The sequence below is a fragment of the Bos javanicus genome, chromosome X (genome assembly GCF_032452875.1).
Source record: "Bos javanicus breed banteng chromosome X, ARS-OSU_banteng_1.0, whole genome shotgun sequence".
NCBI classification, from domain to species: Eukaryota; Metazoa; Chordata; class Mammalia; order Artiodactyla; family Bovidae; genus Bos; species Bos javanicus.
In genome coordinates, this window is record NC_083897.1 from 35,392,637 (window position 1) to 35,413,882 (window position 21,246).

Below are 21,246 nucleotides of genomic sequence, written 5' to 3' on the forward strand. Positions count from 1 at the left end.
TCCTCTCCTGAGAACTAGCTTGTTTCTCCAGTTGACTCCTACACCTTGCCTGATTGAAGGAAGACCACAGTAAAGACATGCCTAAACCAATTCTCAGCTCCCAGTCTTTTCCCCCTTGTAGTTCATCCTATACAGACTGCCAGATGAATCATTCTAAAATAATGGCTCCGCATTACCTGTAGGAAAATCTATCATGACACTACACAACCATTTGTGTTTACCCAAAAGATCTAAATAAGCTTTGACCCTGCTAAGTAGTAGTCCCACTGAAGATAAAGAAAAATACCTATATAGTGAGCAGGGACATTTCGTATTTTTGAACATATTTTTTTTCTGATTTTAAGATTTTTTTTTCAACCCAAAGTCACGCATTCAACAAAACTTTATGGACCATCTAATAACTTCAGACATTCTGAGCAGATAATAGCTTCTTTGTCTTGCATCATGATAATCTTTCAAAAATCTAATATTTAGAATCTGAAGTAGGTATTTATCAGGTCCTCCATTATGACAAGGTCTCGTGTCTGAACTCTGTACTGCATTCTTTACTTTGGCAGCAAGGGAGAAAGGTAGTAGCAGGGGAAGTCCTCGTAGATGGCTCATGAATCATCCCCTTGCTAGTTCTGCTATAGTCATCATTTAGTCACTCAGTCATGTCCAACTCTTTGCAACCCCAAGGACTGCAGTCCACCAGGCTCCTCTGTCCATGGGATTCTCCAGGCAAGAAGACTAAAGTGGATTGCCATTTCCTTCTCCAGGGGATTTTCCCGACCCAGGGATCAAACCTGCATTCCCATTGGAAGGCAGATTCTTTACCACTGAGTCACCTGGGAAGCCCAGTTCTGCTGTGCCCTGCCCTATTCCTTGAATCTGCTCTGAAGCTCTCCTCCTCCTTACACCTACTCACATCTATAGAAGAACCAGTGTCTAGAAGTAGGTTTGACTCTTCCCCCAAATGGTTTGCATTGCTATGGTCTGTCCACTTCCCCAGTGAGCGCTTGTTTGCAAGGAGTGGACTTCTTAAATGATACCACCAGTTGCTAGACTGAGAGTCCTCCACCACCTGCCCTTCTCATATGACCTATTTGTGCTAATTTGTGTGTGGTGGACCAAATATAAAGGGTGAGGGTCAGAGAAAGTTTAATTGAGAATAGGGAGCCAAGATGAATTTTGAAAGACATGTTGTAGAAAGAAGGGAATGGTACTCCTAATGGGGGGGGGTTATATGCTTGATACGTGAATAGGCGGGGAGAGCAGGGCAAAAGATGCATTTAGTTAGCCACAGGAAAACCCCAATTGGTTTACTTTGACCTGTTGCATAATCTTTCACTTTTACCTTTGCAGAAACCATACTTACCATGTCAGTGTCTGACACAGGGCCAAAACTGGTCACATAGATGTCAGTCTTCACTTCAGTCACTGCATCTGGTTGAAAGAAAATAGAAAAGCAGAGTGTTAGGAAAGCCTGTTGCCTTAGCTCACATAGAGTCCAGTGCTGTTCTCCAAAAGAAAGCGAACTTACTACTTCTAAGAAAGAATATTTGGTAAAATCATAGGAAAACCCCTCAAAAAACTCTCATTTGTACTATTTCGTCACAGAGAATGTGCTCAGTATAGGAACAAAGTCCATCCCTTTAACTACCATTGAGAGTAACAGCAGAATTCCAAACTCCAGAGCCTTTGGAGATCTCCAACACTCACACAAGCTGGGATGTCACACCAGGATTACCCTTACCTGTGGCACATTACAGATGTTCAGGACATAGGATGATTGCACTGCCACTTCCTAGCCCACTTAAAGTAGGGAGGGGATGTGTGACTGGTTTTGGTTATAGGAAGAAGAAATATGTGTCCCTTCCTTTGGAACAAATAATTTCCAATGCAAGACACTCCCTGCCATGGTAATCATGGAAACATATGTTTATATGGAGCTACTATAAGACTGAAATGGCCTGGAATGATGATCCAGAACTTAGAGGATAAGTGCCCTGGAAAGTTGCCTGGACCTACAATAGATTTTGCATCAATGAGAAGTAAACTTCTGTGGGGTTAAGTGACTGAGATTTGGAGATGATGATAGCCCCTGATATACACTTTGCATGTTTCCATTATAACTGTGTGTTTACTTGTCTGCTTTCCCACAAAACGCAAGAGCTCCTAAAGGGCAGTGTTCCTGTTTTGTTACCTGTTTGTACTCAGTAGATAGAAAAGGAGCCGGTTAACTCTGAAAGTGCTCATTGAACATTTTTGGTATTAATGGATGAATCTTATCACATATATATTTGCCAAGTTGCAAAATGATACTCAGAGAAGTGAAATGACTGCACTGCTAAGTTTCCCCTTTCCTCCTTCTGTCAGCCCTATTTACTGCATTGCAGCCAACCCACTCCAACATACCTCAAACAGAGCACAGGATAGCCTTCTTCAGCTTCTCAAAGTCAATGAGACCCTACCAAACACCTCATCATTACAGTTAACTCAAGCAAGGCTCACTCCAGTCCAGCATGAAGGTGAAAGTGTTAGTCACTCAGTCGTGTTCTACTCTTTGCAACCCCATGGACTGTAGCCCACCAAGCTCCTCTGTCCATGGGATTCTCCAGGCAAGGATACTGCAGTGGGTTGCCATTTCCTTTTCCAGGGGATCTTCCTGACCCAAGGATCGAACCTGGGTCTCCCACATTGGAGGCAGATTCTTTACTGTCTGAACCACCTGAGGTTCCCTCCAGCCCAGCATACCTGACCCCAGCAGCGCATGTCAGTAGCACAGCTAGTACACATAAAGCCCACATAGGACTTGATAATCAGGTTGGTTACTGCAGTCAATGGCACTATTTTCTTAATTTTAAAATTTATATTTCCTTTTCTAATTGAACTATAGTTGATTTAAAATATTATGTTCATCTTAAGGGTACAATATTGCAACTCAATATTTTATAGATTATATTCCATTTAAAGTTATTATAAAATATTGGTTGTAGTCCCTGTGCTGTATATTACACTATTTCTTCTACCTAATGGAAAGGTAATAGACAAAGCAACTCCATTTATAGCATGTTTACTATATCCATCCAGTCCTGGGTCCTAGCCCAGATTTACTTTATATCTTGTTGACTTCCCATTTTCCAGAGCCATCCCTTAGGCTTAATACATTGCTCCTCTATACAGGCACATATTATACTCAAGGACACTGAACACATCCACAAACATTCCATTTTCAAAAGAGACTATGAGTATCATTTAATAATCATCAAAGATATAGTCAATTCACCAAAACACACAATTTACTTCCAAGCTTATTCAGCAAATAACATGTCTCAAACTAGAGTTGTATTTTAAGTATTTGGACTTTCATCTAGAGCACAGTCTTCCCCCTATTTCTGTGCTTCAAGGACAAGAGACAATACTTCAGAATTCAGAACATACACCCTAAAGATTTGTCCCTTCAGATACACTGCCACATTCACTGGCTGTAGAAACATTGCCCTACCCCAAAGTACATAAAACACAATTAATTAATGGGAGAGATCACAATTACAGTTGAATCCAATATTCCAGGCAGGACATAGTTAGACACAGAACAACTTTCTAAACCAATTTAATTGTAAAAGTGGGCTTCCCAGGTGGCTCAGTGGTAAAGAACCTGTCTGTCAATGCAGGAGATATAAGATGCTGGTTTGACCCCTGGGTTGGGGAGATCCCCTGGAGTAGGGCATGGCAACCAACTCCAGTATTCTTGCCTGGGAAATCCCATGGACAGAGGAGCCTGGTGGGCTACAGTCCATAGGGTCACAAAGAGTTGGACACATCTGAAGCTACTTAGCATGCAAGATAGTTATGCAGATTAAAAACAGGCACCCATACTATAAAAGAAAAGAAAGTGAAGTTGCTCAGTCGTGTCCAACTCTTTGCGACCCCATGGACTGTAGCCCGCCAGGCTTCTCCATCCATGGAATTTTCCAGGCATGAGTACTGGAGTGGGTTGCCATTTCCTTCTCCAGGGGATCTTTCCGACCCAGGGATTGAACCTGGGTCTCCCGCATTGTAGGCAGATGCTTTACCATCTGAGCCACCAGGGAATCTTATAAAAGAAAAAGGAGAAGACAATTAGTAGTGATAAAGTCAGGAGACTGCTTTAGTTCCAAGAGGACAGTGGAGTCACTGTAGGTAGAAAAGAAGAGTCTTGGGCTGGGATAGGAAGGCTTACTTACATTCTGGATCTGACCTTGACTTTCTGAATGCCTTAAGATTTTTTTTTTTCCTTTTGGCTTTTCTCTTGTACAGGAGGTTTGTTACCAAACACATTTGAATTTTCTCTCTGCTCTGACTAGGAACTCTGACAGTGCAAAAAGCATGTGACTAAAAGTGTCCAGTGGTAGCAAAAGGCAAGTTTATTCTGCTGCCTGAAGAAGGTAGGTCAGTATGATCAGACCACCAAAGATGGCTGTTCTCTTGTTCTCTGTACATCCACCTGCTGGACCAGTCTCTGCTTCACCTACAGCCCACTCCCATGACTGATCTTCTCTCTTAGTCATAGAGGCTGATAAGTAAATGCCTACTCACTTCTGGCCCCAGTTAGTGACTGATCTAATCTTAAGATCAGAACTATCTCCACTATGATGATTCATCACAGTGGCAGTGAGGGGTACACCCCTCTACTGCTTTCCCTGGCAACTGATAAGCATCAACCTAACATCAATTCCCCCCATTACTGGTAACCTCCTTCCCACCCATTGATTGCTAAGAAGAGGCTGCTTTCCCAATGAACTAGGTCTCAGCCAAGCTTCAGAACTTTCTCTGACTTGGAAGCAGGGAAAGACTTAGGAAGTTTGGTCTATTACAGTGGACACAAATTCATTCTTACTCTATTTCTGTCCCATTTTGAAAGAATCTGGTAGATAAGAGAATTAGGAGAATTGATACTAAATGAAGGGTAGGTAAAGAAGTGGGGAGAAATAAAGAAAGAAAAAGAGAGGGGAGGGAGGAAGGTAATTAGAATCTGATTAGAGGGAAAAGCAGAATTAGAAAGGATGAATGACAAGAGTGAGAAGAGGAAATTAAAACAGTTAGACAGCAAGAGATAGCAAGAGCTAACAGAACTAAAGAAAGACAAAGCAAGAGAAAAATGCTAAAAGAAAAAGAGAAGTAATGCTCTTGTCACCAAAGAAGCCAGAAATCTCTCAAGGAGTAGGGTATGAAGATAGGGATTGTCACTTGTATCATGGCAGCACAAGTGACGGAGGGCTCTGAATTTATGTTACCATCCTTAGATCTCTAGCCCTCTACTCTAAGAGCAGGTAAACACATGGATATTTGACATTTCTCCAGTGTCCCATACAGGGACCACAAAGCCCCAATTACTAAATCCCATCTTTTGACTAGGAAATCTAGGTGCTTTGGAGCAGTATATGTGCCAACACACAGAAGTACCCTGCAGAAGTATTGTACAGTGATTAACAGCATCACTAACTGGATCTGAATTTAGGTTCTGTCATTTACTCTTTGTGTGCGTTTGTCACTTAACTTTTTTATGCCAGTTTCTTCATCTGGAAAATTAGGATAATGATACCACATATTTCAGAATTGCTCTGAGGATTTAAGGAGACAGTATTGAGGCCAGTATTTAGAACAAATCCAGTGCTCACTATATGTTAGCTGTTGCTGCAGCTTAATACTATTCCAGAGGTGAGGCCACATGAGCCACCCATAAGGCCAGGTGGACACAGAACTCACCCAGAAGTCTAAGGTCCTCAATTCCAGACAAAGAAGAGAGTATCCACCCACCACTCCAGCTCCTCTGTGTGAAGGAATAATTAGAAGTTTGCTATTTCATTTAATTAAATGAAAAGACCAGTGAATTAGACTAAAATTAGTGAGGGCTACAATTCATAGTCTAGCCCCTGTTGACAGCCTTCTCCTTTTTCAAATGTAAGAAATTATTTAATTGGGAGATGAGTGGAATTCTTTCTTATTTTTAAACAAATACTTTCTTTGTTCCTTGGCTCTTTTTAAATTACTTTGAAGATCTAATTTCCTTCAAATATTACCTTCTGAAACTAAAGGTTAACAGAATTATCTTTTCCTTTTGCAAATTTACTGTGGTATTGCAAGTAAAATTCCAATAAAATAAATTGGAAGTAAAATATAAACTTGAAATTTATATTTATATAAACACACATGCCTTTAGCCCTCAGCAGGACTCCCATTGGTGGGGAACTTATCAACCAGTTCCTAATGTCATTCCAACTTGCTTTTGATCCGAAAGAGTAAAGATAAGCCAAATAGCAAGAGATCACTATGTTTATGTTAACTATGAGGCTCATGTATGTGCTGTGTGCTTAGTCGCTCAGTTGTGCCTGCCTCTTTGAGACCCCATGGAATGTAACCCAGTAGACTCCTCTGTCTATGCAATTTCCCAGGCAAGGATACTGGAGTGGCCTGACTTTTCCTCCAGGGTATCTTCTTGACCCAGAGATTGAACCCACGTCTCCTGAGTCTCCTGCATTGCAGGTGATTCTTTACCCACTGTCATCTCACAATAAACTGTATTTCCTTGTTTGAATTAAAATAGATCCCCATTAAGCTGTGGATTTTGTTCTTTGAGCACAAACCAGAGTAGGTTCCCCAACTCTAGCTTCTCCACTCCAGCACACATATAAACATTTGTCTTAGTACTGCCCTTTGGATCCATTCAACAAAGTCTGCTTCCAGTTCTTTTGAGACTTAAAGACTTTCAGAGATTGAAAAAAATTGATCATGCTACCCCTAAGTCTGATCTTTTTATTCCTTTCTATGTCATGATTTTAAGCACCCTCACTTTTCCCATTCACTTTCCTCTGGCTTGGGTCTAATTTTTTTTTTTAACTGGCACTCTGAAATATGTTTTATGATGAAACTGTCACAATTCTATTAGAGACAGGATTATAAAATGAACAATATGAACAAAAGCCAACCATACCCCCTTTATTTCATTATAGGCTATGATGGACTTTTCAGTTCTTCCCAGTAACAGTCTTTCTGAGAATAGTGAGGTTTTAAGGACTGGAACTTTGACTAAAAGAACAAAGCCCTGACTTTTCTGTATTCTTACTTCTGTATCACTGGAAATTTTAGAGAATAATTGCTTCTTGTTGTGCATGCTTTTCATTGTGAGGAGAGACTAACCTACTAGAAATGAGTTTCCATGTGACTAGCGGGTCTGCTAGCAACATGGATTTAGGGAGTGGGCTATGGACAGGCTCTCAGAGATCTGAGAGTTGGAGTGCTCTGTTCTGTTAACGGCCTTCTCATTTCTCTTTGATAATCCTTGGGGACAGAGATACTGTAAGTACTCAGTGACACACCCCTCTCCCAACAGCATTAATCACTGATAAGCTCTTCAGAGGAATCACAAACAGATGGTTTAGAGAAGCAGATATAACAAAAGTCTGTGTTAGAGATCCTAAGCTCTAATCTAAACTCTGCAGTTGAGTAATAACCCTTTTGCAGAGTGTTTGGGCACAGCTCATAACTTTTGACATTTGGTAGGCTAGAGGTCTAGCACTACGTTTATGCTACTCCATCTAGTGTCTGACACTTGGAATGTACAGCAACTCTTAATAGCTAGCTGCATGCAACATATGTTTATAACAAAACATCAGTAAGAAATACCACAAGATTTAAAAGAGACCACAATCACTACCAACTTAACAACTGTGGGTTCTCATTAACTCTACTATTGCTAGAATCTTGATGCTCACAAAGGTAATATAGAACACACAACTGTTCTTATTTTCTCTGGAGCTACAAATCCAAGTATTGCCTTCATGGCATCCAGTCCCATCATTTTATGGCAAACAGAAGGGGAAAAAGTGGAAACACTGACAGATTTATTTTCTTGGGCTCCAAAATCATTGCAAACAGTGACTGCAGTCATGAAATTAAAAGATGCTTGCTCCTTGAAAAGAAAACCATGACAAACCTAGATAGTGTATTAAAAAGCAGAGACATCACTTTGCCAACAAAGGTCTGTCTAGTCAAAGCTATGGTTTTTCCAGGAGTCATGTATGTATGTGAGAGCTGAACCATAAAGAAGGCCAAGTGCCAGGAATTGATGCTTTCAAGTTGTGGTGATGGGGAAGACTCTTGAGAGTCACTTGGACTGCAAAAATATCAAACCACTCAATCCTAAAGGAAATCAACCATGAATATTCATTGGAAAGATTGATGCTGAAGCTGAAGCTCCAATACTTTGGCCACCTGAGGCAGAGAGTTGACTCACTGGAAAACACCCTGATGCTGGGAAAGACTGAAGGCAAAAAGAGAAGAGAGTGGCAGAGGATGAGATGGTTAGATAGCATCACTGACTTAATGGACATGAATTTGAGCAAACTCTGGGAGACAGTGAAGGACAGGGAAGCCTGGTATGCTGCAGTCCATGGGGTTGCAGTGTGTCGGACATGACTAAGAGACTGAACAACAAGAACCCTATCACAAGGGAGGTTGGAGGGCAAAGATACTGCAGGAATGTCCTTCCATAAGACCATATTAATGCCACTAGAAGCACTGAGCACTGTAACCAGTTTTGAGAAAAGTCAAAATACCATTTGAGTATTTTCTTTACATGGGCCAAACCCTGAATATTAATTATTTTTTCCTACCCATTTCTTTACTACATTGGTGCTTATTTGTTGCTTTTGCCACTGGTCCTCTTTTCTGTAACATGTATTGAACAAATAAAACCATCAGACAGCAGCCTCTTCAGTGGTTCATAACCCTTTGCTGAAAATAGAGGCCACTCCCAAGAGCCAGTAGGATTTCCTTGGGGCAAAATTATGAGAAATTTAGAGAGGGAAGCAGAAGCACTGCCCAAAAAATTACCAAGAAATAAGTTGGAGAATGACTACATGATGTGTTCTCCACTCTAGAGACACATCCTTAAGCCAGAACAAGCTGAAAGCCAGGGGAAAAGCAATATAATTTTTAAAACAGCTGAAATATTCTAAAATGTTACAAGGACATTCTGATATTTTTCCAGGGCCTACTGATTTTGACCTTATGCATAAAATTAATAAATGGTAAATGGAATCTGGAAACTTGGGTTAATCCTGGTCCAACCTCAAGTTAACTATACCTTAGTTTCTTTATCTGTAAAAAATGGAATCGATTTTGTTATGATTCCAACACTAAAATCACTGGCCATAATCGATTAAAAGAGGCTACCAGAGGGACTTATACTGTCACTGTTATTGTTTGGAACTTCCAGATAAGATGGCACAGGTAATAAACACACAATAATGAGACATAAAACATAAAAAATATAATTGTTTCAGATAAAAGATCAAAATGTCATGTAACAGAAATAAATCAAAGATGTACACAATATTGAAGCCAGAGTTCTGGTCTGAAAAGAAGAGGTAGAGTGAAGAAACTAAAATATTTCTTTGTACAAAAGGAGAAATTGGAAGTACAATATTATACAAGCACAAGACAGTAAGAAAAAGAGGGTGAAAAACACAAATTCAAACAAAGTTAAACTGGTTTTTGGCATAGTGGACTAACAGCATTACAGCCTTTCTTTCCCACTGATTATAAATAAGATTTCTGGATAAAATACAAAAGCAACTATTTAAGCACTCTGAAAAGTGAAAAAGAACAGGTGGTTTATGGAAGGAAACCAAAACTTGGAGAAGCAACCCACAGGGAAATACATTTCCTGTGTTTTTTTTTTCTCTTCTTCTTTTCTCTTGTAGCTCTGCTTCAAAGGCAAAGCTACATGGTGGGATAGTGGCACAAACAGCCAAAACTCCTGACAAAAAAACATCTGTCCTACCAGAGAATCAGGGGAAAAGGCAACTGCAGACCAGAGGATGGGGAATCCCAAAGTACAGAGGGTTAAACAAGAAGATCCAATAATTCTTCCCTCAAAAAACATAGGTTTACCATTAAGAACAAAGGAAACGAATCCTGAATATTCAATGGAAGGCCTGATGCTGAAGCTAAAGTTCCAATATTTTGGCCACCTGACGGGAAGAGTGAACTCATTGGAAAAATTCCCACCCTGATGCTGGAAAAGGTTGACGACAGGAGAAGGGGGCAACAGAGGATGAGATGGTTGGATAGAATCACTGACTCAATGGGTATAAATTTAAGCAAACTCTGGGAGATGGTAAAGGACAGGGAAGCCTAGCATGCTGCAGTCCATGGAGTTGCAAACAGTTGGACAGGACTTAGCAACTGAACAACAACAACATGCCCCTAGGACACACCCAAGGCAGCATGCGCAAAGGCTTTGACAAGTACACTATGATTTCACACAAAATTTCACATTAGTCCTGAGTTACACAAGTATAGGACAGACTCAAAGCCATATAGCAAAGGTTTTGATAACTGAATTATGAAGTAATATGTAATCCACAGCCCAAGTCTTGAGACTATCCCCTCAGTGATAACATGTGTGAGATACACCAAGTGCAGTATAGCAAAGATCTTGAAAACGTAAAGATCTGGGTATCACCACCCAGAGAAAGCAAGGCAGACCTTGCTGCTTAACCAAGCTGATTCTCTGCTAAAACAAACAAACAAAAAATCAACATTCTCCAAAGCATTATGACAAGGCTGAGGCTCCACATAATATGAGTCAAAATGTCTAGAATAGAATTCAGCATTATTTTACTTAGAAAGAACTAGAAAAATATTGCCAATTCTGAAGGGAAAAGACAACAAAGGTGAAATATAACACAATACAGATGTTGAAAATTTCAAAGATTTTTAACTCCAATTATAACTAAGTTACATGAGGTTAATGAAAATACATTTTAAATAAACAGAAAGATGAAGTTCTCACAGAAAAATCAGGAAATACAAAAATAACCAATTTGAAAATTGAGAAGTGAAAAAATGCAGTCACCAAAATAAAAACATTCACTGTATGGTCTCAATAGCAGAACAGAGATGACAAAGGAAAAAGTTAGTGAATTTGAGTGATAGAAATTATCCAATGTGAAGAACAGCAACAAAAATGTCTGAAAAAAATATGGAAAGAACCTCAGGGGGACTCTGAACAATGTGATACTCTCCAACACATAGAGCACTTGAATTCAAGAGGGAGTGGGGAAACAAACTAGTAAAGAAAAAATATACTTGAAGAAATAGTGCTCAGAAACTTTTCAAGTTTGGTAGAACACACAAGTTTACAGAAACAAACTATTATACAGACTCCAAACAGAAAAGAATGAAAAATAAGGAAAGCTTGCTTAGACATATCATAATCAAACTGCTAAATACCAAAGATGAAGAAAAATCTTGAAGGAAGCTATTAGAAAAGAACACAGTCTGTGAAGGGGAATAATTACTTGAAAGACTGACGATATATCATCAATTCACAGACAGTAGTGAAACAAAATCTTTAATATGCTTATGGAAAACAGCTGTTAACCTCAGAATTCTATATGCAGTAAAAATAAGCTTCAGGAGACATTCTCAGATTTAAAAAGACAAGGGAATTTGCTACCAGCAGACTTGTTCTATAGGAATTCTACATAAATTCTTCAGATTTAAGGGAAATAATGCCAGGCAGAAATTAGATCATCAGGAATAAAGTAAGAACAACATAAATGGAAGTTCTGGATATATATAAAAACATTTTTCATTTTTAAGCTCTTTAAAATAGTTATTACTGCTGAAGGAAAAAAATTAAAACATTGTCTCATGTGGCTTTTAATGGGCTGTTGATAGAATAGTTAAGACATCCATAACATAAAGGTCATTTAGATGGGAAATGGATGTATACTGTTACAAGGCTACATAATTTACTATAAGTGGAACAATATTAATTCTAAGAAGAGTGTCAAATCTCAGCTGTGAAGATGGCAATCCCTATAGCAACCAATGAATCTCACAAATAAATATTTCTAAAAAGGCAATCAATAAAATAAAGATAGTCAAATATGTCAAAAAATCAGAAAAAGGAAAATATATTAGCAGAAAAACAGAGGGGACAAATAAATAATAAAATGATGAATCTAAGCACAAAAACTGATGGAATTCAAATAGGAAATATACAAATCCTATATTATTGTTGGACACTGTAACATCTCTCTTTCAGCAACTGATAGAATGTGTACAGACAAAACCAGTGAATACATGGAAGACCTAAACAATATTTTCGACTAATGTCACCTAAGTGATACTTATGGAACACTCTACCTGCAAAAGAAGAATACCCAATCTTTTTCAAGGACATTGGAACATTCACCAAGATATCCCATAAAACAAGCTTTAACAAATTTAGAAGAATTGAAGTCATATAGACTATGATCAGTGACCATCAAAGAATAAAAATAGTAATTAATACAGAGAAATATCTGGTAACATTTGGAAATTAAAGAACAATCTTCTAAATAACCCATGGATCAAGACAGAAGTCACAAGTGATGTTTCAAAATATAGTGAACTCAATAAAAATAAAAATACAACACATCAAACCTGTGGGATGCTCACAGAGAAATACATAAGATGGAAATTGACAGCACTGAATCTCCAGGAAAAAGAAGACTCTAAAAATCCAAAACCTAAGATTCCATCTCAAGAACTAGAAATATATAAAAAACAGAAACACTAAAAATGAAACAAGTGGAATCAAAAATAGAAAAACGATTGAGAAAATCAGTGAAATTAAAAACTTGCTCCTTGAAAAAAATGGAAAAATATACAAAACTCTAGCCAGACTTTACAAAAACCCAAAAGAAAAGACAAAAAAATCTATGAGTATCAGGAAAAATATAAGAGTATATCACCAAGACGGGCAGAGTTAGGAACTTCAGGGTTTTGTCTCTCCATAAAAACAATTAATAAGCTTGGGAAAACTGTAAGAATCAACTTTTACAGAACTCTACAATCTAGTAAAAAACTTATAACCACCAAGGGAATATGTGATGAAGAAAACTGCTACTGCAGCCATAAAGATGTCAGCCCACACGCCTGTTACAGGTTCCCATTGCCTGAAGGAGTAATACAAATCTTATTCTCAAAAAATTGTGGTTAAGGGTTTTGACCTGAATGGCAGCTCCCTCAAAGAGGGATGCAATGGCTTACCTTTGTTTGACCCAACTGGGAGCATTCCCAGAGCTGTGGAGGCTTCCTGAGAGGCATAGCCAAAAGCATTTGAAGACACAAATATTGACAGCAGCAGCCTGAAGCTAGGAGTAAACAGTTGAGACAAACAACAGACTGAAAAGTCTGAGAAGAAAAAGTTTAGAAAAGGAGATACTTGGGTGAATAAAAATTTTTATAAAGTTCCAGCATATACCAAGGGATTGATAAGTTCCCGCATAGGCCCAGGGCTTAACACACACTCAGGCTTGAGAAGAACCTAAACTTTCACATTTGGCTAAATTTCAGACCTCACTAGAAATGAGAAGTGGACGATAAGGCAGAGTCAATTCTCCCTAAACAAATCTATAAATTAAATACAGTCCTAAATAAAATCTAAGGGTATTTTTTAAGAAATTCATGAGTTGATTCTAAAATTTATATGGAAAGGCAATAGAGCTAAATAAAATTGCCAAAACTAATTTTTTAAATGTGTTCTTAATTTGGAGGACTCCATTATAGGATTTGAGTGTCTCAAGAGTTACTATAAACATACATTGATCAAAAGAGTCAAAGAGTATACATCAATCAATGGAACAGAGTACTATGTTAAAAAATATGGCCAGACATATACGGTCAATTGAATCTCAACAGTGTTTATAATGCAGTGTAGAAAATACAGCCTTTTCAATAAGTTGTGCGAGAAAAATCGGCTCAAATCCGTTCAGTTCAGTTCAGTCACTGAGTCCTGTCCAACTCTTTGCGACCCCATGAACCACAGCCTTCCAGGCCTCCCTGTCGATCACCAACTCCCAGAGTTCATCCAAACTCATGTCCATCAAGTCAGTGATGCCATCCAGCCATCTCATCCTCTGCCGTCCCCTTCTCTTTCTGCCCCCAATCCCTCCCAGCCTCAGGGTCTTTTCTAATGAGTCAACTCTTCGTATGAGGTGTCCAAAGTATTGGAGTTTCAGCTTCAGCATCAGTCCTTCCAATGAACACCTAGGACTGATTTCCTTTAGGATGGACTGGTTTGATCTCCTTGCAGTCCTAGGGACTCTCAAGAGTCTTCTCCAACACCACAGTACAAAAGCATCAATTCTTTGGCACTTAGCTTTCTTCACAGTCCAACTCTCACATCCATACATGACCACTGGAAAAACCATAGCCTTGACTAGACAGACCTTTGTTGGCAAAGTAATGTCTCTGCTTTTGAATATGCTATCTAGGTTAGTAATAACTTTCCTTCCAAGGAGTGTCTTTTAATTTCATGGCTGCAGTCACCATCTGCAGTGATTTTGGAGCCCAAAAAATAAAGTCTGACACTGTTTCCACTGTTTCCCCATCTATTTCCCATGAAGTGATGGGACCAGATGCCATGATCTTCATTTTCTGAATGTTGAGCTTTAAGCCAACTTTTTCACTCTCCTCTTTCACCTTCATCAAGAGGCTTTTTAGATCCTCTTCACTTTCTGCCATAAGGGTGGTGTCATCTGTATATCTGAGGTTATTGATATTTCTCCTGACAATCTTGATTCCAGCTTGTGGTTCTTCCAGCCCAGCGTTTCTCATGATGGACTCTGCATAGAAGTTAAATAAGCAGGGTGACAATATACAGCCTTGACGTACTCCTTCGCCTAATTGGAACCAGTCTGTTGTTCCATGTCCAGTTCTAACTGTTGCTTCCTGACCTGCATATAGGTTTCTCAAGAGGCAGGGAAGGTGGTCTGGTATTCCCATCTCATTCAGAATTTTCCACAGTTTATTGTGATCCAAACAGTCAAACACAGTCAATAAAGCAGAAATAGATGTTTTTCTGGAACTCTCTTGCTTTTTTGATGATCCAGCGGATGTTGGCAATTTGAACTCTGGTTACTCTGCCTTTTCAAAAACCAGCTTGAAAATCTGGAAGTTCATGGTTCACATATTGCTGAAGCCTGGCTTGGAGAATTTTGAGCATTACTTTACTAGTGTGTAAGATGAGTGCAACTGTGCGGTTTTGAGCATTCTTTGGCATTGCCTTTCTTTGGGATTGGAATAAAAACTGACTTTTTCCAGTCCTGTGGCCACTGCTGAGTTTTCCAAATTTGCTGGCATATTGAGTGTAGCACTTTCACAGCATCATCTTTCAGGATTTGAAATAGTGCAACTGGAATTCCATCACCTCCACTAGCTTTGTTCATAGTGATGCTTCCTTAAGGCCCACTTGACTTCATATTCCAGGATGTCTGGGTCTAGGTCAGTGATCACACCATCGTGATTATTTGGGTCATGAAGATCTTTTTTGTACATTTCTTCTGTGTATGCTTGCCACCTCTTCTTAATATGTTCTGCTTCTGTTAGGTCCATAGCATTTCTGTCCTTTATCAAGCCCATCTTTGCATGAAATGTTCCCTTGGTATCTCTAATTTTCTTGAAGAGATCTCTAGTCTTTCCCATTCTGTTGTTTTCCTCTATTTCTTTGCATTGAACATGAACTCAAATCCTTACATCACACCTTATACAAAGTTTAACTCAAAATAGATCTTAGACCTATTTGTAAAACCTAAGACTATAAAATTTCTAGGAAAAAAACATAGAAAATGTCCAGGAACTTGGGTCATGCAAAATCTTTTTTTAGATAGGACATAAAAGTCAAAATGGAGAAGGCAATGGCACTCCACTCCAGTACTCTCGCCTGGAAAATCCCATGGACAGAGGAGCCTGGTGGGCTGTGGTCCATGGGGTCGCTAGGATTCCGACACGACTGAGCGACTTCATTTTCACTTTTCGCTTTCATGCATTGGAGAAGGAAATGGCAACCCACTCCAGTGTTCTTGCCTGGAGAGTCTCAGGGATGGCAGAGCCAGGTGGGTTGCCGTCTCTGGGGTCGCACAGAGTCGGACATGACTGAAGTGACTTAGCAGTAGCAGTAAAAGTCAAAAACTATAAAAGAACAAATTATTGCGTTAGACTCATCAAAATTTAAAACTTCTCTTTTTCAAAGATGCTATTTAAAGAATAAAAGGGCAAGTCAAAAACTGAAGAAAAATTTTCATTTCACATTTCTAACAAAGCTTTTGTACACAGAATATATAAAAAACTTTCAAAATTCAGTAATAAGGGATAAAACAAGCCAAAAATTTTTGCAAAGCATCTAAACAGATATTTCAACCAAGAAAATATACTGGTGGCAATTCAGCACATGAAAATATGCAATCAGGAAATGCAATTTACAACCACAATATGATACCATTAGTAACCTGTCAGAAGAGCTATAAGGGGATTTTTCCAGTTGATAGAACTATTTTGTATCTGAGTTACATGATATTAGTTACATGATAGTATATCACAAAGAGTGAATTATACTGAATATAAGCTGCATATTAAGTTTTAAAAATATAAAATTTGATTAAAATTAAACAAAAGTGAAAAAAGCATAAAGACCCCCATTTAAAACGAGTCTACACATCAAAACTAATGAAACAGAACTGTATGTCTGGAAACTGTCCTATGAATACATGAAAAGTTGATGTATGGGAGGACAGACATTATATATCAGTGAGAAAAACATTTACTAATGAAAAATGTACCAAACTACAAGTTATCCATACACAAAAAGTACATCTCTACCTCATACCACATATAAGCATCAATTACAAGTGTACTAACTTAAATAGGAAACATAATTCATGCAAGAAGGAAACTGAAAAACCAATGAATGTAAGATATCCAACATCACCAGATAATGAGGGAAATGCAAATTAAAGAGACATACCACTTTACAGCTATCAGCAAAAATTTTAAAGCATGAGAGTACCGAGTATAGGTTAAGAACTGAAACAAAAAAAAGTTTCATACAGTGTTGTGGGGGGGGTGGGGGTAGTAAAAATTGGTACAACCATTTAGGAGAGCTATTTGGCAATATTTGCTGGCACTGAGAGGTGCATATCTTATAATCCAGTTATTCCGCTGACAGATTCAAAAGAAATTCCTACCCATGTGCACAAAGAGACATGTACAAGTATGTCCACTTGGGGTTTGAAATGTGATCCTATGTACACTTAATGGCATTGTAATAGGCATCTTTCAGCAAATAAAATTATTTATTTCCCTCAGAAATCTCCTATAGGGACTCCTTTGCAATCACTGTAGATTAACACTTTCCAAGTGAGATGTGGTCATATTTCCTTTGTTGTGGAATAAATTAATGTGATGGTCCTGGCCAAGCTGAGCAGAACCCAGGCTTTCTGCCTGAAGTCAGATACCTTCACTTTGCAACTCAAAGTAAGCAGTTTTTCCTCCCATGTCTTTGTTACAGTTTTCCTATCCTTTTGACCCCACTAAAATTTTTATCTTCCAAACACACTGTCTGCCAAGCTGACCTTCCTTAATCTTGGTGTTAAACCAGAAATCTTCCATATATTTCCTTTTCCATCAGTATTAGCCATCATCTGTTCTTTTTAATTTTTCTTATGAGGAACCATCCTCTATGTTGATATTCAGCTTTGAAGTTGTTATAGCTTTTTGCAGTACTCTTTTTTTCATTAATTTATTTTTTAATTGAAGAATAATTGCTTTACAGAATTTTGTTGTTTTCTGTCAAACTTCAACATGAATCAGCCATAGGTATACATATGCCCCCTCCCTCCTGAATCTCCCTCCCATCTCCCTCCCCATCTCACCCTTCTAGGTTGATACAGAGCCCCTGTTTGAGTTCCCTGAGACACACAACAAATTCCCATTGGCTATCAATTTTACATATGGTAATGTAAGTTTCTATTCCACTAAACATACTATCTCCCACCAAACCCTGACATTCACAGATTCAGACTGGGTCTGTGAGGGTGTGCTGTTCATTTTTACCCTGTTACACTCTTTCTCTCAAACACAGCAGTGATGAGAAACAAACAGCCCTGTACTTAGAACCAGTACCGTTGAGACTGGGCCCCGGCTCTACTGTTTGTTGACTAAGTTACCTTAATCATTCTAGTCTTAGTTTCTACACTGTGAAATGGGGATATCAGTATCTGTATCTGCCTTCACAATTCCATTGTGAGAATTAAGTAACAGATGCTAGATGTGAAAAAATACTTGGAAGTTGTAAAAGGGCACCCATAGTAAAGGATCTTGAGTACGGAGTTTTGAGTTAGGTAAAATCAACAGGCAAGGCTGTATATTGTCACCCTGCTTATTCAACTTATATGCAGAGTACATCATGCAAAATGCCAGGCTGGATGAAGCACAAGCTGGAATCATGATTGCCAAGAGAAATATCAATAACCTCAGATATGCAGATGACAACACCCTTATGGCAGAAAGCAAAGAAGAACTAAAGAGCCTCTTGATGAAGGTGAAAGAGGAGAGTGAAATAGCTGACTTAAAACTCAACATTCAAAAAACTAAGATCATGGCATCTGGTCCCATCACTTCATGGCAAATAGATGGGGAAACAATGGAAACAGTGACAGATTTTATTTATTTTGTTTTCTTGGGCTCTAAAATTACTGCAGACGGTGCTGCAGCCATAAAATTAAAAGACGCTGGCTCCTTGGAAGAAAAGCTATGGCAAACCTAGACAGCATATAAAAAAAAAGAGACATCACTTTGCTGACAAAGATCCATATAGTCAAAGCTATGGTTTTTCCAGTAGTCATGTACAGATATGAGAGTTGGATTATAAAGAAAGCTGAGCACCGAATAATTGATGCTTTTGAATTGTGGTGTTGGAGAAGACTCTTGAGAGTCCCTTGGACTGCAAGGAGATCAAACCAGTCCATCCTAAAGGAAATCATTCCTGAATATTCATTGGAAGGACTGATGCTGAACCTGAAGCTCTAATACTTTGGCCACCTGATGCAAAGAGCTGACTCACTGGAAAAGACCTTGAGGCTGGGAAAGATTGAGGGCGGGAGAAGTGGGCCACTGACTCAAAGGAGGACAAGGAGGCCACTGACTCAAAGTACATGAATATGAGTAAATTCCTGGAGATAGTGAAGGACAGGGAAGCCTGGCATGCTGCAGTCTATGGGGTTTCAGAGTCGGACACAACTTAATGATTGAACACAGCAACAAAATCAATGGGAGACTCAGGGACACCAACTTCCTTGACTAAACCTTGTCCCTGATCCCCAGCTGATCTAAGGCTACCTCCTAGTAGACACTGCTGATAGCCATCCCCATTAGAGGATGAGGAAATGACAAAATAAAACAATAATAATGCTGGGAGATTGCTATTATTTGTCATTCAATGTCTACATTTATTATTGGTCCTGGCCTTTTCTGGCTGCAGGACTGGAAGACATATTTGGCTCTACTTCACTTTGAGCTTCTGCTGCTAAAGTTCCCATGCTAGGCCAGATTTGCCTATTATCCTACTGCAAAGGATTCTAGACCAATATAACATTAAAAAGAGGTGTTAAAATATTTGAAGGCAGAAAACCTGCTTCCTGACTTTTCTTACCTTTCACTTTGCCATTCTCATCATAAATAAGACTTAGCAGTAATTCTGGCATCCTAAGTTCAACTTTCTGCCAAGCAAATATACTTCTTCACTCTCAAAACCAAGAGTCTCCCCAATGATCTATATCCCAATCTATGACTCAGGGTTCAATATCCTTGTACCTCCCTGGTAGGTGGCTCCATGCTTAATACACAGGTAACTCCACTTCTGCCAACACTGCAGGAATCTCATTTCCTATAGAAACCTCACAGTAAACTAACTGTCCTTAACCAAATTGGACCTCAATGCACTTGCCATCTTATGCATGAGGAAAAGTGATATTGGAAGACAGTCTTCCCAGTAGATCTTCACCAAGAGGAGTATGCTAATAACAATCTGTGTAACACCCCAGCTGTTTTCTAGTCTTGATAAATGCCATATTAAGTGCTTCTAGATACAACAATATATTTGAACAGCTTCCTGTCTGTCATTCCAAACTCAAAATCCCTTGGATACCTGATTTAAATTATATTAACTACTCATGTCAGCATTTTCTCTGGGCCAACCAGAATACATATCTGTTAGTGCTGAGATGGAATTTCTGAGTCACATTTTATCTTTCACAGTTTCTGCATGATGTTGAACAAGGTGTCAGTGATTCTGAACTGAGAGCTTTCCATCCACATTCAATTAAATACACTCAGCAATTCTTGGGTTTGATCAATACTGTTGATGGATGGTTTAATTTTCAGTTTTCTCCACTAACAATCTCCATGACAGCCTCTCCTGGAATGTTGATGTGACAGATTGTTATGTAGTCATAGAAAATTTGGTTTTAACCCTTCATGTCTATTTAAAGTAGTCTAGCGTGCAGACGATGCATAGCAATGCACAGTGGAATCACCTGAATATTCAGGTTTATATAAGAGACGGTACCTGGAAACACAGTATGCAAAACTGCTAAACAATGTAAATTCTAAAAGAGGAAGACTATATCTAGGCATTTCACTCACAATGTCATTCTATCAAGTCAAATCTCATTTATAACAACTAGTAGGGCTCTCAGGGAGGGACTTTTGGTGTCCCCAAATCAGAAAAATCACCTTATGTTATATCACTATCTATGGCACCGATGTGGCCTGAGAGATTATTGCAACCTTCTCTAACCCTCAATATCCCCTGAGAATTATTGGATTTAATCTTTTATTCCAATGGGTTAAGACATCACCCATTGCTGCTTATTCTTAGCCTGTTTGCCAAAGTTCTCTTCTACCTCCATGGACAACCAAATTACCTGATTTCTGTCCACACTCCCCTCTGAGTTTTGAGTATATTAGCTGGGTCTTTGAAAATTTCAACACTTTTTATATGTCCCAGTGATATTGCCACAGATCAATTTACATTGCTGCACTCTTCCAGGCAAAATACCCCTTTCCATAAAAACAGTAACTTTCCTCTCAACGACTACCATGAGTGGAGCATTCTGGTAGGTGATCATTCTCTGAACAAACAAGGTTTCCCAAAAGAAACTTCATTACGTCTCCTGGACTAGGGATTAGGATAAAGAGTATATTGACCAAAGTGTATTGACCAATACTGGGCCTTGAGAGGAAACAAGATGACACTTGATCCTCCTTTCAACAGATATGAATTACCAGCCTAAATTTCAGCTCAGTATTCAAAGCCAGATGACCATTAACTCCTCCTGTGTCTTTCAAGATTCTAGTAATCATCCATCTAGTTGCCTTCTGACTCTA

General features: G+C 38.9%; 1 protein-coding gene across 2 annotated transcripts in view; it reads right to left on the minus strand.

The window, feature by feature from the left end:
- Positions 1 to 21,246, minus strand: part of GABRA3 (gamma-aminobutyric acid type A receptor subunit alpha3) — a 241,699-nt gene that overhangs the window by 95,605 nt on the left and 124,848 nt on the right. For both annotated transcript variants that reach the window (XR_009734880.1, XM_061408863.1), the window contains exon 4: positions 1,358 to 1,425. Coding sequence is in view for 1 of the 2 variants with exons in the window: in XM_061408863.1 (XP_061264847.1) it covers positions 1,358 to 1,425 (68 nt within the window). In the remaining variant the exon portion in view is untranslated. The remainder of the gene's footprint in view (positions 1 to 1,357; positions 1,426 to 21,246) is intronic.